This window comes from Drosophila subobscura, chromosome O, assembly GCF_008121235.1.
Source record: "Drosophila subobscura isolate 14011-0131.10 chromosome O, UCBerk_Dsub_1.0, whole genome shotgun sequence".
In the NCBI taxonomy this organism is placed as follows: Eukaryota; Metazoa; Arthropoda; class Insecta; order Diptera; family Drosophilidae; genus Drosophila; species Drosophila subobscura.
The window spans coordinates 4,206,105-4,220,428 of record NC_048533.1 but is presented as its reverse complement, the minus strand read 5'-3'; the positions used below and the strand labels follow the sequence as shown (position 1 = coordinate 4,220,428).

The following is a 14,324-nucleotide window of genomic DNA, read 5'->3' as shown; positions in this document are numbered from 1 at the left end:
AATGCAGAAGAAATGCTTTTAAATTGGAATCTTAATATTTTACGGGTTAAAAACTTTGAATTTATACATTTAAATGCAAAACAAGCAGTGAGGAGTGGTACGTCCTTGGTCTTGGATTTTGGCAGAGTTCTTGCCTAGAACAGACCCTCGATTTGGCCCGTCTCCGTGTTCAGATCAATGTCGTAGATGGCCGGGCGCGTGGATAGTCCTGGCATTTTGGTAATCTCCCCGCACATGGCCACCACAAAACCAGCTCCGGCCGAGACATAGACATCCTCGACGTCCAGTGTGAAGCCCTTGGGTGCGCCCTTGATTTTGACATCACCACTCAGGGAGCCCGAGGTCTTAGACATGCAAACGGGAAGATCGCCCGTTATGCCCTTCTCCGTGGGCGACTGGCCCACCGTGATGGCGCGCAGGTAGCGATCGTTGATGTCCACCACGCGCTCCCACATGATCGTCTCGGGATCGATGTCCAGGCGGGCAAAGGCGCCGTACTCCTGCTCTGTCAGTGCATCCGGATCGGTCTTCTCAATGCCCAGACGCTGCAGGCGACGCAGCTGAATGGGGCTGAACTTGCGCTGGCCCTTGACTCGCGGCACCAGGCGCTCGTACAGCGCCTTGTCCTTCTGCGTGCACTCGTGGAAGATGCGGGTGTCCAGCTGTGCGGCCGTGTTAAATAAAAATACCAGATTTTAAAAATTCGTTATCATCAAAACATGTCCCTACATGCCCTATATCTTTCATAAAAAGTTGACGGCAAAAAAAAAAGCGGCAAAATCGTGTCGAGTAGTGTTATTGTTAATCATTTCAACAGTGAACTGAACTGGTTCACCCTATCGATATATTGATAAGCGGTGTCTTCCTCCCTGCTATCAGCTGTTATTTACCACAATTTTTACAAAATGTTGCTTAGGCAACCGGCAAACCTTTATAAATCCATTTTTGAACCCGACGCAGCCTCAGCACGAGTCTGCCCGCTGGTCAATCCTTCAGGAAATGGTACCAGCAGCTGTGGACAACGGAACGCACCAATCTGCCGCCCTACAGCCACTTTACCCAAATCGGAGATCCTGTGCTGCGGCAACAGGCGGCTGCAGTGCCAGTTGAGCTCATCGAGGGCCCCGAAATCGAAGCCATTGTTGAGCAAATGGTCAAGGTGCTCCGGAAGTACAACTGTGTGGGCATAGCTGCGCCACAGATTGGCGTTTCCCTCAGAATCATAGCAATGGAGTTCAAAAAGAGCCTGCAGAAGGAGATGCCAGAGGCGGTGTACCAGTCGCGACAAATGTCAGAGCTGCCACTGACTGTAAGAGTAGAAAATAGCCAATTCTACCTTCTTTAACTCCTTCTATCCATAGGTGCTAATCAATCCTGTATTAACGGTGACAAATTATGCGAAACTGAAACATCCCGAGGGCTGCATGAGTGTCCGCGGGTTCTCCGCCGATGTGGAGCGCTTCGAGGGCGTAAAACTTAGCGGCCTGGACACGATTAGCACGCAAAAAGACCTCGAATTGAGTGGCTGGAACGCGCGCATTGCTCAGCACGAGATGGATCACTTGGACGGGAAACTGTACACCGATCAAATGGATCGTTCGACCTTCTCCTGCACCTGCTGGGAGGCCGTGAACACCAAGTCCGGACGTGTGGAGATTCCCTTTTACAAATAGTTGATGGCATTAATGTTGTTTTAATTGACTGAAATATTGTTATTGTTTTTGGAGAAAAGTCCATGCGATCGCTTTAATCCTCCAATTTGGAGGGCGCAAACTTGATTAGATCCTTGTTGGCCAGCTCCAGAGCGTCCTTGACCTTGAAGTACTCCTTGCAGTTCCACATGTCCTGCTTATCCGAGATGTAATTGAACAGATCGTTAATCTCTTGCTTCAGATGACGATGCGCCTCCGACAGCTTTTTGTGCAGCTCCACAACCAGCTTGTGCAGCTCCTCCTTGGCTGCAGTCTGCTTCTGGACCGCCTCCTCCTCTTCTTCGCCCTGCTTAAGCGCATTCTCCTGCAGCATTTGGTTGTGCCAATCGGTCCAGCGTTGCTTCAAAACCTTGCCCAGATAGTTGACTATGCCGCAGCGCAAGATGAACTGGCGTATGACTGGATGCGCATTGCCAGCAGCGTCCCGATAGGCGGCTTCCCCATTGATGATATGCGACTTCTTCTCCACTCGCTCGTCCTCCAGTGTGAATGGAAGGCCATCCATTGGAAACGTAATAGGCTTCCGCTCCATTCTGTCGTACTGATGTTGTTTGCTGCCCAAAAATTAATCCAAAATTTTACTGTGCGTTTTTGCCCGTTAACGTACGAATCAGGACTGAAGTGGCGTATGTCCAGCCAAAGCCTTGACAAATGTTTGACAACTAAAGCAAAGGTTACTTTGTCTTTTATGTTCTCTATTCCCACACTTTTAAAACTTATTTCAAAATTAATTTATATACAAAAATGCAGAAGAAATGCTTTTAAATTGGAATCTTAATATTTTACGGGTTAAAAACTTTGAATTTATACATTTAAATGCAAAACAAGCAGTGAGGAGTGGTACGTCCTTGGTCTTGGATTTTGGCAGAGTTCTTGCCTAGAACAGACCCTCGATTTGGCCCGTCTCCGTGTTCAGATCAATGTCGTAGATGGCCGGGCGCGTGGATAGTCCTGGCATTTTGGTAATCTCCCCGCACATGGCCACCACAAAACCAGCTCCGGCCGAGACATAGACATCCTCGACGTCCAGTGTGAAGCCCTTTTTGCGCCCTTGATTTTGACATCACCACTCAGGGAGCCCGAGGTCTTAGACATGCAAACGGGAAGATCGCGCGTTATGCCCTTCTCCGTGGGCGACTGGCCCACCGTGATGGCGCGCAGGTAGCGATCGTTGATGTCCACCACGCGCTCCCACATGATCGTCTCGGGATCGATGTCCAGGCGGGCAAAGGCGCCGTACTCCTGCTCTGTCAGTGCATCCGGATCGGTCTTCTCAATGCCCAGACGCTGCAGGCGACGCAGCTGAATGGGGCTGAACTTGCGCTGGCCCTTGACTCGCGGCACCAGGCGCTCGTACAGCGCCTTGTCCTTCTGCGTGCACTCGTGGAAGATGCGGGTGTCCAGCTGTGCGGCCGTGTTAAATAAAAATACCAGATTTTAAAAATTCGTTATCATCAAAACATGTCCCTACATGCCCTATATCTTTCATAAAAAGTTGACGGCAAAAAAAAAGGCAAAATCGTGTCGAGTAGTGTTATTGTTAATCATTTCAACAGTGAACTGAACTGGTTCACCCTATCGATATATTGATAAGCGGTGTCTTCCTCCCTGCTATCAGCTGTTATTTACCACAATTTTTACAAAAATGTTGCTTAGGCAACCGGCAAACCTTTATAAATCCATTTTTGGAACCCGACGCAGCCTCAGCACGAGTCTGCCCGCTGGTCAATCCTTCAGGAAATGGTACCAGCAGCTGTGGACAACGGAACGCACCAATCTGCCGCCCTACAGCCACTTTACCCAAATCGGAGATCCTGTGCTGCGGCAACAGGCGGCTGCAGTGCCAGTTGAGCTCATCGAGGGCCCCGAAATCGAAGCCATTGTTGAGCAAATGGTCAAGGTGCTCCGGAAGTACAACTGTGTGGGCATAGCTGCGCCACAGATTGGCGTTTCCCTCAGAATCATAGCAATGGAGTTCAAAAAGAGCCTGCAGAAGGAGATGCCAGAGGCGGTGTACCAGTCGCGACAAATGTCAGAGCTGCCACTGACTGTAAGAGTAGAAAATAGCCAATTCTACCTTCTTTAACTCCTTCTATCCATAGGTGCTAATCAATCCTGTATTAACGGTGACAAATTATGCGAAACTGAAACATCCCGAGGGCTGCATGAGTGTCCGCGGGTTCTCCGCCGATGTGGAGCGCTTCGAGGGCGTAAAACTTAGCGGCCTGGACACGATTAGCACGCAAAAAGACCTCGAATTGAGTGGCTGGAACGCGCGCATTGCTCAGCACGAGATGGATCACTTGGACGGGAAACTGTACACCGATCAAATGGATCGTTCGACCTTCTCCTGCACCTGCTGGGAGGCCGTGAACACCAAGTCCGGACGTGTGGAGATTCCCTTTACAAATAGTTGATGGCATTAATGTTGTTTTAATTGACTGAAATATTGTTATTGTTTTTGGAGAAAAGTCCATGCGATCGCTTTAATCCTCCAATTTGGAGGGCGCAAACTTGATTAGATCCTTGTTGGCCAGCTCCAGAGCGTCCTTGACCTCGAAGTACTCCTTGCAGTTCCACATGTCCTGCTTATCCGAGATGTAATTGAACAGATCGTTAATCTCTTGCTTCAGATGACGATGCGCCTCCGACAGCTTTTTGTGCAGCTCCACAACCAGCTTGTGCAGCTCCTCCTTGGCTGCAGTCTGCTTCTGGACCGCCTTCTCCTCTTCTTCGCCCTGCTTAAGCGCATTCTCCTGCAGCATTTGGTTGTGCCAATCGGTCCAGCGTTGCTTCAAAACCTTGTCCAGATAGTTGAGTATGTCGCAGCGCAAGATGAACTGGCGTATGACTGGATGCGCATTGCCAGCAGCGTCCCGATAGGCGGCTTCCCCATTGATGATATGCGACTTCTTCTCCACTCGCTCGTCCTCCAGTGTGAATGGAAGGCCATCCATTGGAAACGTAAAGGGCTTCCGCTCCATTCTGTCGTACTGATGTTGTTTGCTGCCCAAAAATTAATCCAAAATTTTACTGTGCGTTGTTGCCCGTTAACGTACGAATCAGGACTGAACTGGCGTATGTCCAGCCAAAGCCTTGACAAATGTTTGACAACTAAAGCAAAGGTTACTTTGTCTTTTATGTTCTCTATTCCCACACTTTTAAAACTTATTTCTAAATCAATTTATATACAAAAATGCAGAAGAAATGCTTTTAAATTGGAATCTTAATATTTTACGGGTTAAAAACTTTGAATTTATACATTTAAATGCAAAACAAGCAGTGAGGAGTGGTACGTCCTTGGTCTTGGATTTTGGCAGAGTTCTTGCCTAGAACAGACCCTCGATTTGGCCCGTCTCCGTGTTCAGATCAATGTCGTAGATGGCCGGGCGCGTGGATAGTCCTGGCATTTTGGTAATCTCCCCGCACATGGCCACCACAAAACCAGCTCCGGCCGAGACATAGACATCCTCGACGTCCAGTGTAAAGCCCTTGGGTGCGCCCTTGATTTTGGCGTCACCACTCAGGGAGCCCGAGGTCTTAGACATGCAAACGGGAAGATCGCCCGTTATGCCCTTCTCCGTGGGCGACTGGCCCACCGTGATGGCGCGCAGGTAGCGATCGTTGATGTCCACCACGCGCTCCCACATGATCGTCTCGGGATCGATGTCCAGGCGGGCAAAGGCGCCGTACTCCTGCTCTGTCAGTGCATCCGGATCGGTCTTCTCAATGCCCAGACGCTGCAGGCGACGCAGCTGAATGGGGCTGAACTTGCGCAGACCCTTGACACGCGGCACCAGGCGCTCGTACAGCGCCTTGTCCTTCTGCGTGCACTCGTGGAAGATGCGGGTGTCCAGCTGTGCGGCCGTGTTAAATAAAAATACCAGATTTTAAACAAGTTCTGCTATAGGGAACAAAATTATCATCAAAACATGTCCCTACATGCCCTATATCTTTCATAAAAAGTTGACGGCAAAAAAAAAAAACGGCAAAATCGTGTCGAGTAGTGTTATTGTTAATCATTTCAACAGTGAACTGAACTGGTTCACCCTATCGATATATTGATAAGCGGTGTCTTCCTCCCTGCTATCAGCTGTTATTTACCACAATTTTTACAAAAATGTTGCTTAGGCAACCGGCAAACCTTTATAAATCAATTTTTGGAACCCGACGCAGCCTCAGCACGAGTCTGCCCGCTGGTCAATCCTTCAGGAAATGGTACCAGCAGCTGTGGACAACGGAACGCACCAATCTGCAGCCACTTTACACAAATCGGAGATCCTGTGCTGCGGCAACAGGCGGCTGCAGTGCTAGTTGAGCTCATCGTGGGCCCCGAAATCGAAGCCATTGTTGACCGAATGGTCAAGGTGCTCCGGAAGTACAACTGTGTGGGCATAGCTGCGCCACAGATTGGCGTTTCCCTCAGAATCATAGCAATGGAGTTCAAAAAGAGCCTGCAGAAGAAGATGCCAGAGGCGGTGTACCAGTCGCGACAAATGTCAGAGCTGCCACTGACTGTAAGAGTAGAAAATAGCCAATTCTACCTTCTTTAACTCCTTCTATCCATAGGTGCTAATCAATCCTGTATTAACGGTGACAAATTATGCGAAACTGAAACATCCCGAGGGCTGCATGAGTGTCCGCGGGTTCTCCGCCGATGTGGAGCGCTTCGAGGGCGTAAAACTTAGCGGCCTGGACACGATTAGCACGCAAAAAGACCTCGAATTGAGTGGCTGGAACGCGCGCATTGCTCAGCACGAGATGGATCACTTGGACGGGAAACTGTACACCGATCAAATGGATCGTTCGACCTTCTCCTGCACCTGCTGGGAGGCCGTGAACACCAAGTCCGGACGTGTGGAGATTCCCTTTTACAAATAGTTGATGGCATTAATGTTGTTTTAATTGACTGAAAGATTGTTATTGTTTTTGGAGAAAAGGCCATGCGATCGCTTTAATCCTCCAATTTGGAGGGCGCAAACTTGATTAGATCCTTGTTGGCCAGCTCCAGAGCGTCCTTGACCTTGAAGTACTCCTTGCAGTTCCACATGTCCTGCTTATCCGAGATGTAATTGAACAGATCGTTAATCTCTTGCTTCAGATGACGATGCGCCTCCGACAGCTTTTTGTGCAGCTCCACAACCAGCTTGTGCAGCTCCTCCTTGGCTGCAGTCTGCTTCTGGACCGCCTCCTCCTTTTCTTCGCCCTGCTTAAGCGCATTCTCCTGCAGCATTTGGTTGTGCCAATCGGTCCAGCGTTGCTTCAAAACCTTGTCCAGATAGTTGAGTATGTCGCAGCGCAAGATGAACTGGCGTATGACTGGATGCGCATTGCCAGGGGCGTCCCGATAGGCGGCTTCCCCATTGATGATATGCGACTTCTTCTCCACTCGCTCGTCCTCCAGTGTGAATGGAAGGCCATCCATTGGAAACGTAAAGGGCTTCCGCTCCATTCTGTCGTACTGATGTTGTTTGCTGCCCAAAAATTAATCCAAAATTTTACTGTGCGCTGTTGCCCGTTAACGTACGAATCAGGACTGAAGTGGCGTATGTCCAGCCAAAGCCTTGACAAATTTTTGACAACTAAAGCAAAGATTACTTTGTCTTTTATGTTCTCTATTCCCACACTTTTAAAACTTATTTCTAAATCAATTTATATACAAAAATGCAGAAGAAATGCTTTTAAATTGGAATCTTAATATTTTACGGGTTAAAAACTTTGAATTTATACATTTAAATGCAAAACAAGCAGTGAGGAGTGGTACGTCCTTGGTCTTGGATTTTGGCAGAGTTCTTGCCTAGAACAGACCCTCGATTTGGCCCGTCTCCGTGTTCAGATCAATGTCGTAGATGGCCGGGCGCGTGGATAGTCCTGGCATTTTGGTAATCTCCCCGCACATGGCCACCACAAAACCAGCTCCGGCCGAGACATAGACATCCTCGACGTCCAGTGTGAAGCCCTTGGGTGCGCCCTTGATTTTGGCATCACCACTCAGGGAGCCCGAGGTCTTAGACATGCAAACGGGAAGATTGCCAAAGCCCTGCAGGGACGAAAAAGGAATGTAAGAAGGGGCCTGGCAGCGAAGGCTGATTCTTGCACTTACCGCCTCTGTCAATCGCTTGACCTTCTCTTGGGCGCTTGCCGAGAGCACCACCTGGCCAGCACCGTACATGGTCGTCGCAATCTTTGTCATCTTGTCCAGCAGAGGCAGCTCCAGATCGTAGAGAAGCTTAAAGTTGTTGCCCTTGTCGCAGGCCTTGATGACAGCGTCCGCCAGCTCCACGGCACCGGCGCCACCATCCGACCAATGGGTGGACACAACGGCAGCAAAGGCGCCCGCCTTTAGAGAGGCCTTCTTGAGCAGCTCATGCTCCGCCGGGGTATCGGTGACATGTACGTTGATGCAGACAACGACGGGCATGCCGAAGGCCTGGCCATTGGCAATGTGCTGCAGCAGATTGGGCAAACCCTTCTCCAGCAGCTCCAGATTCTCCTCGGTGTACTGCTTGTTGAGGGGCGCGCCGGGAGTGACGGCTGCACCGCCGCCATGCATTTTGATGGCCCGCACGGTGGTCACAAGGACCATGGCATTGGGTTTGCGTCCGGAGGTGCGGCACTTTATGTTGCAGAACTTCTCCATGCCAATGTCCGAGCCGAAGCCGGCCTCCGTGCACACGAAGCCATCCTTGCCGACCAGCTTGAGGCCGATCTCGTCGGCGATAATGGAGTTGCAGCCATGGGCGATGTTGGCAAAGGGTCCGGCATGCACCAGCACCGGCGTACCCTCCAGACTCTGCATCAGATTCGGCTCGAGGGCGTCCTTCAAGAGCACGGCGAGTGCACCAGTCACGCCCAGGTCATCGGCTGTCACCGGTTTGCCGGCTCTGTCAAAGGCCACCACCATGTCCGCAAGCCGCTGCTTCATGTCCTTCAGGCAGCGAGAGAGCGCCAGCACGGCCATGATCTCGCTGGCCACAGCAATCGAGAAACGTGTCTCGCGCGTTATGCCCTTCTCCGTGGGCGACTGGCCCACCGTGATGGCGCGCAAGTAGCGATCGTTGATGTCCACCACGCGCTCCCACATGATCGTCTCGGGATCGATGTCCAGGCGGGCAAAGGCGCCGTACTCCTGCTCTGTCAGTGCATCCGGATCGGTCTTCTCAATGCCCAGACGCTGCAGGCGACGCAGCTGAATGGGGCTGAACTTGCGCTGACCCTTGACTCGCGGCACCAGGCGCTCGTACAGCGCCTTGTCCTTCTGCGTGCACTCGTGGAAGATGCGGGTGTCCAGCTGTGCGGCCAGCAGATTGTTGGCCGCCGACACCGCGTGTATGTCGCCCGTCAAGTGCAGATTGAACTCCTCCATGGGTATGACCTGCGCGTAGCCACCACCCGCGGCACCGCCCTTGATGCCAAAGGTGGGCCCCTGCGAGGGCTGTCGCAGAGCGGCGATGACATTCCGCTGCTTATGGGCGCCCAGTGCTTGGACGAGGCCCATCAACGAGGTGCTCTTGCCCTCACCCAACGGTGTGGGCGTGATGCCAGCCACCACAACGTAGTTGCCCGCCTCCTTGTCCGCCAGCCGCTCGAGCACCGACAGCGAGATCTTGGCCTTTTTGTTGCCATACAGCGACACCTCACGCGGCTCTAGGCCGATCTCCTTGGCCAGCACAGCAATGTCCTTGGGCTTCTGTCCGCGTGCAATCACAATGTCACTGGGCACCGGCCGCAGCGACGTCAATGGCAGCGGCTCCAGTGTCCACTGGGTGCGCAGCTGGCGATCCAGAGCCTTGGCCGCCGAACGGACGGTGTTCTTCATCAGCATGGCCACGGTCATGGGCCCAACGCCGAACGGCACCGGTGTGATATGTCCAGCAACCTTCTTGGCCTCCCAGTAGTCCACGTCGCCCACCAGACGAGTGCCGCTCGGCTTCGTGGGGTCTAAAATTGATTGAGGGTTGAGATTTCCGTGATTCAAATTGTAAAGCCAAAATCAATCGATGGACTCCCAAGAAGCGCTTAGCCTAGACTGAAGGCCCGCAACAAAGTTGGAAAACAAAATTATGCACCTTATCAGAGTGCACCCCAGGGGGGAGGGTCACTGCGGGGTCACTTTGTAACGATAAGCGCAGCGCAGTGGAAAAATGAAAAACAAGTGGCAGAGCTAAGGAAAATTCCAAGCGCAGCCACGGAGGGAGAGAGATCAAAGTAATCCTCACCTGGCTTCACATTGATGCCACAATCGATGACCACTGCACCGGGCTTGATCCACGATGCCTTGACCATTTCGGGCACGCCAATGCCCACCACCAGAATGTCTGCGGTCCGTGTGATCTCCTCGATATTGCGCGTCTTCGAGTGGCATACCGTCACCGTGGCATGGGCCCACTTCAGCATCTCGGCGGCAGGCGTGCCCACGATCTTGCTGCGACCCAAGACAACGGCTGTGGCGCCAGCAATCTCCACGCCGGTGCGACGTATGAGCTCGATGCAGCCCCACGGGGTGCAGGGCAGAAAGCCACCAAGATCACCGATGGCCAGGCGACCCTCGTTGATGGTGTGCAGGCCATCTACATCCTTCTCGGGGGACACTGCATCCGTGATGCGATGCGAATCGATGTTGCGCTCGCAGTCCAGTGGCATCTGCACAATGATGCCATGCACTCGGGGATCGTCGTTCAGGTCATTGATCTACGGATTTGAAATTTCCTTTGGGTTCGTGCCATTGCATAATCCACGATCAACCCACCTTATCGATCAGCTCCACTTGGGTGATGGTGCGCGGCAGCTTGACGTGAACCGCTTCGATGCCAATCTCCTCGGCCGCCTTGATCTTCATGCGAATGTACACATTGGAGTCCTCGCGTCCGCCCACCTGCACGATCCTCAGTCCGGGAGTGAAATTTGGCAGCAGCTTCTTCATGGAGAGCACCTCATTGCACAGCTCCCCGTGTATGGTTCTGCCAGTGACAAGGGAAAGAGTTAATTGGGGCATAATCTCTAAGGATTCTCTACAACACTCACCTGGCCACTGCCCTGCCTATTATAACATTGGCACCGTTGCTGCTCATCTTTCTAGCCGGATCGTCGTCTCCCCGCTGAACACTGCTGAAACAACGTACAAGGTTTCTGCTTAGTCCGGGAACCGAACAAATCGAACGCCTCACTAGCGACGCCAACACGAACGATCGAATCGCGCAATGCAACTCAACTGAGTGGCCGCACACCAATGACAGTCCTATCTATAGGTTCCAGGTGCCGCTCTCCCTTTTGGGATTAAGCCTGCTCGGCCCGCTCTCCCTCTCTCTATTTCTATTAGCCGCTATCAGTGGTCTTCCGATTATCGGCTGTGCTGGGTTTCAGGTTCCACGGGTCACATCTTTCGATTGCGAGCCGTAAATAACACCATTATGTGACGTCTGTGCAGGGGCGGGCTCTAAGAGCCACAACATGATCCATGCCAGTACAGGAAAATAACCGCAAGGCGGGGGCAGAGGGAATCATAGCAAACTCTGGATGGATTACCAGGGAAATCATTTGCGAAAGTAATTTCCATGCATCAAATCTTATCGCTGAAGTGGTTGAACCTTTGAAATGATTGCTAAGGTGATATGAAATGGGGAAATTTGTACCATGGAAACGATTGTCAGAATGTTGAGACATATTTCTAGACCTTTAAGTTTGAGTTATGAAATGGGTGCCTTTGCATGAAGTTCAACTATTAATTACAAAATAAATATTTTGAAGCGTATATTTTAACCACGATCTTTGGCATGCGATCCCACTGTAGGAAGAACACTTTTACCTGCCACAATTAACAGCGTTTTCCTAATCTAACTAAACCCAACACAAAAAAGAGTCAAACAATTCTGCACGAAGGCAAACAGAACAGAACCTCAGCAAATAGCACAGAAACCAGTCCGTCCTTATCGGCAAGGTGTCAATTGGCCGAAGCGATAAGCAATGCCCAAAAAAACAGCCACAGAGAGCGCAACAAGCTCTCTATTCTGTGCTCTTTTCATGGATCTCTGGAGGCGCACTAATCTTAACAGCAGCGCGCAGCTTGGCCGATCGACTGCGACTGTTCCGAGCGACCTCCGCGGGGTCGGGCACAATGACGTGACGATGGAGCTGCCGCCAGTTGGTTTCGCTCAGCGATTGAAGCATTTGGGGATCATCGATGAGCCCATGGCTGGAGTACTTTAGGGGCATGAGATTTGCAGCGCCAGCAGTGACATTGCCAGCGATGTGCCGCTTCACAATGGTGTCCTCCAGCGAGTGAAAGGTGATGGTCACCAGGCGACCGTCAAGGCGCAGCATTTCGTTGGCCAGCAGCATGGCGTAGTTGATTTCGTTGAGCTCATTGTTCACAAAGATGCGAAGCGCCTGGAACGCCTTAGTGGCCGAATGCGCAGGACGCTGCAGTTTGTCCTTGCGCGGTCCACTGGCGAGGGCATCCTCCACGATATTCGCCAGTTGTCGCGTCGTCTCAATCTTAATCATTCCGTTGCGTGCATCGACTATCGCTCTGGCAATCTTTTTGGCTGCCTTTTCCTCGCCATAGATGCGCAGAATCTTGACCAAGTCTCCTTCCTCGGCCTTGGCCACGACATCGGCGGCAGTCAGGCCGCCACTGCGTCCGCCATCCATGCGCATGTCCAGCGGACCATCGTGGGAGATGGAGAATCCACGTTCCGCCTCATCGAACTGCATGGAACTGCAGCCAAAATCGAAGAGTATGCCAGCAATCGAGTTCTTCGCAAGGCTCTGCTCCCCAAAGAGTCGTGGGATGTCGGAGAATTTACCGAGCAGAGGGATAATCCGCCCCTTGTACTCTGCCGTTTCGCTCAGCTCCTGCGCCAGCTGGTGGGCCACTGGATCACGATCCAAGGCGTACACTTTGGCATCCGGCAGAGCCTCCAGTAATCGCCGCGTGTGACCACCAGCACCGAAGGTCATGTCGAAAAAGGTTCTGCCGGGAGCCTCCTTCAAGTATTCGATGGCTTTGTCACAGAGTACAGGCACATGGGGAGCGGCAGGAGGAGGACTGGCAACTGTTGCTTTTGCTTCTGCTGTGATGGTATTGTGTCTTAGATAGTCTAGCCTTATTCTAGTGGGGATTAGGAGTCGCTTCAGCATGATGGTTATTTCTTCTTCGAGCCCGCGCCGTCGTTGAGATACTGCAGGAACTCGGAGCTCAACACTTGGCTGCACTGTGCGGCCGTCAGTCCAGTGGCCGTGGACTCGTAGCTGCGCGGATACTTCTTGGCGTAGACGTTGCTCGACAGCCGCTCCAGTGCATCAATCTGTCGGTCTAGATCCTTGTCCGCTTCGCTGTTAAGGCTGTTTGAGAATCTGGTCACTTGTTTGCGGATCTGCTCGCCGAGATCCCTTTTGGTGCGGATTAGAGGATAGAGAAAGTTTTTATTGGAGTGGCAGCAAATGGAACTTGTGTTTGGTTTTGTGGCAGATGTTCGTTCCAAGCGGCGCAGCAGTGGGGCAGGGGTTGGGGTTACTTCTGGCAATGAAATCGAAGCTAGAGTGAAGACAGCACCTGGGCAGACGTAATGGGAATGCGAAAGACGAAGACGAGAGAGCAGAGCAAGATAAACCCTAGATCCCACGACTTACTGAACCTCTACTCCATCTCCCAAAAGATATTCCTCTGGGATTAGCTGATAGGAAAACTTTGAAGACATTTTCAAGGCTACAAAAATACACTGGAAGCTCGACCAAACGCTGGGAAGACCGGCTGAACAATGGGGCCCATGTAAGCCGACAATTACCATGAGAGTAGCGATCCACACACATGGATATGCATCATACCGTGCCACATGTGTGGAACCTGACTGACGGCATGGCAGCAACATCGGCTTCGACGCAGACAAACCCGCACTGACATGTTTTGAAACTACAATTTTACATTGCACGAAGACTGTTTGAATTTAAATGGCACTTGCTCCATTTATTTTTTGACATTTGCTCCATTTATTTGTTAGATAATCCAAATCCAAAAGGCAACGCAACCCAAACGTCGCCCCAGTGGCCGCCGGAACGAACATTCGCACCGCTTTGGTCTCGTGTGTTTGTGTGGACAATGGTATTTACCTGCCAATCTTTGTTTTATCCGCGGGCCACTTTTCAAGTACTTTCAGGAATTTTTGGTATTGTGCCGACATTGTTTAAACAAATTGCATCCAAAAATGCGGCACGTTCTTACATGCAGTGTTAGAAGAAATCGAACTTAACCCACCAATCCCCCCTCTATTTAAACAGGTAAGGAGCTCGAGTTAAATTGGCTGAAAATAATGCTTTTTGTAAACTTTTTTTTAGATCCATTCTATCTCTTTGATGGAAAAATAAATGTACTACGATATCCTTCACATGAAATGCGTAAATTTTTTTTCAAGTTCCATAATAATCCTACGTGCATTGAAATACCCACTGGTCGACCATGGGTTAATCGTTCGCCGTCCATTCAGTGTTGGCCAACTGCAAAATATTTTAAATTCCGAAACTGCTAATGACATTTCCTTTTCTAACTTTAAATTGTAATTTTCGAGGTCTGTAGGTAACTAATGTTACTCAACCTGGTTAATTATCTTAGAACCA

General features: G+C 51.0%; 8 protein-coding genes across 8 annotated transcripts; 3 read left to right on the top strand and 5 right to left on the bottom strand.

The window, feature by feature from the left end:
* Nucleotides 1-37: 37 nt before the first annotated feature.
* On the bottom strand, nt 38-680 carry LOC117898710 (C-1-tetrahydrofolate synthase, cytoplasmic-like; the record flags this gene model as incomplete). Its single annotated transcript, XM_034808327.1, has 1 exon — nt 38-680. A coding segment is annotated over one exon (546 nt), but the record flags the coding sequence as incomplete, so codon positions are not given.
* A 272-nt stretch (nt 681-952) lies between these two features.
* Nucleotides 953-1,778, top strand: LOC117898709 (peptide deformylase, mitochondrial-like; the record flags this gene model as incomplete). The annotated part of the gene is made up of 2 exons (XM_034808325.1): nt 953-1,309; nt 1,362-1,778. Coding segments are annotated over 2 exons (669 nt in total), but the record flags the coding sequence as incomplete, so codon positions are not given.
* Nucleotides 1,779-2,589: 811 nt separating this feature from the next.
* Nucleotides 2,590-3,134, bottom strand: LOC117898687 (C-1-tetrahydrofolate synthase, cytoplasmic-like; the record flags this gene model as incomplete). Its single annotated transcript, XM_034808290.1, has 2 exons — nt 2,590-2,751; nt 2,814-3,134. Coding segments are annotated over 2 exons (483 nt in total), but the record flags the coding sequence as incomplete, so codon positions are not given.
* A 197-nt stretch (nt 3,135-3,331) lies between these two features.
* On the top strand, nt 3,332-4,230 carry LOC117897770 (peptide deformylase, mitochondrial-like). Its single transcript, XM_034806816.1, has 2 exons — nt 3,332-3,762; nt 3,815-4,230. The coding sequence occupies exons 1-2, from the start codon at nt 3,358-3,360 to the stop codon at nt 4,127-4,129; spliced, it is 720 nt and encodes a 239-aa protein (XP_034662707.1). The 5' UTR covers nt 3,332-3,357; the 3' UTR covers nt 4,130-4,230.
* A 690-nt stretch (nt 4,231-4,920) lies between these two features.
* On the bottom strand, nt 4,921-5,602 carry LOC117898686 (C-1-tetrahydrofolate synthase, cytoplasmic-like; the record flags this gene model as incomplete). The annotated part of the gene is made up of 1 exon (XM_034808289.1): nt 4,921-5,602. A coding segment is annotated over one exon (561 nt), but the record flags the coding sequence as incomplete, so codon positions are not given.
* Nucleotides 5,603-5,817: 215 nt separating this feature from the next.
* LOC117899290 (peptide deformylase, mitochondrial-like) lies at nt 5,818-6,636 on the top strand. The gene is given in 3 exon segments (XM_034809202.1): nt 5,818-5,966; nt 5,968-6,229; nt 6,282-6,636. Coding segments are annotated over 3 exon segments (708 nt in total). The 5' UTR covers nt 5,818-5,832; the 3' UTR covers nt 6,594-6,636.
* A 776-nt stretch (nt 6,637-7,412) lies between these two features.
* Nucleotides 7,413-13,959, bottom strand: LOC117898680 (C-1-tetrahydrofolate synthase, cytoplasmic-like). The gene is made up of 8 exons (XM_034808263.1): nt 13,821-13,959; nt 12,859-13,103; nt 11,763-12,784; nt 10,737-10,954; nt 10,462-10,672; nt 9,932-10,403; nt 7,816-9,653; nt 7,413-7,752 (listed from the first exon to the last, which is right to left on the bottom strand). Exons 1-8 carry the CDS (start codon nt 13,889-13,891, stop codon nt 7,510-7,512), a joined length of 4,320 nt encoding a protein of 1,439 aa, XP_034664154.1. The 5' UTR covers nt 13,892-13,959; the 3' UTR covers nt 7,413-7,509.
* On the bottom strand, nt 11,457-12,885 carry LOC117899289 (probable methyltransferase-like protein 15 homolog). The gene has a single exon (XM_034809201.1). The coding sequence runs from the start codon at nt 12,849-12,851 to the stop codon at nt 11,715-11,717; it is 1,137 nt and encodes a 378-aa protein (XP_034665092.1). The 5' UTR covers nt 12,852-12,885; the 3' UTR covers nt 11,457-11,714.
* Nucleotides 13,960-14,324: the final 365 nt, after the last annotated feature.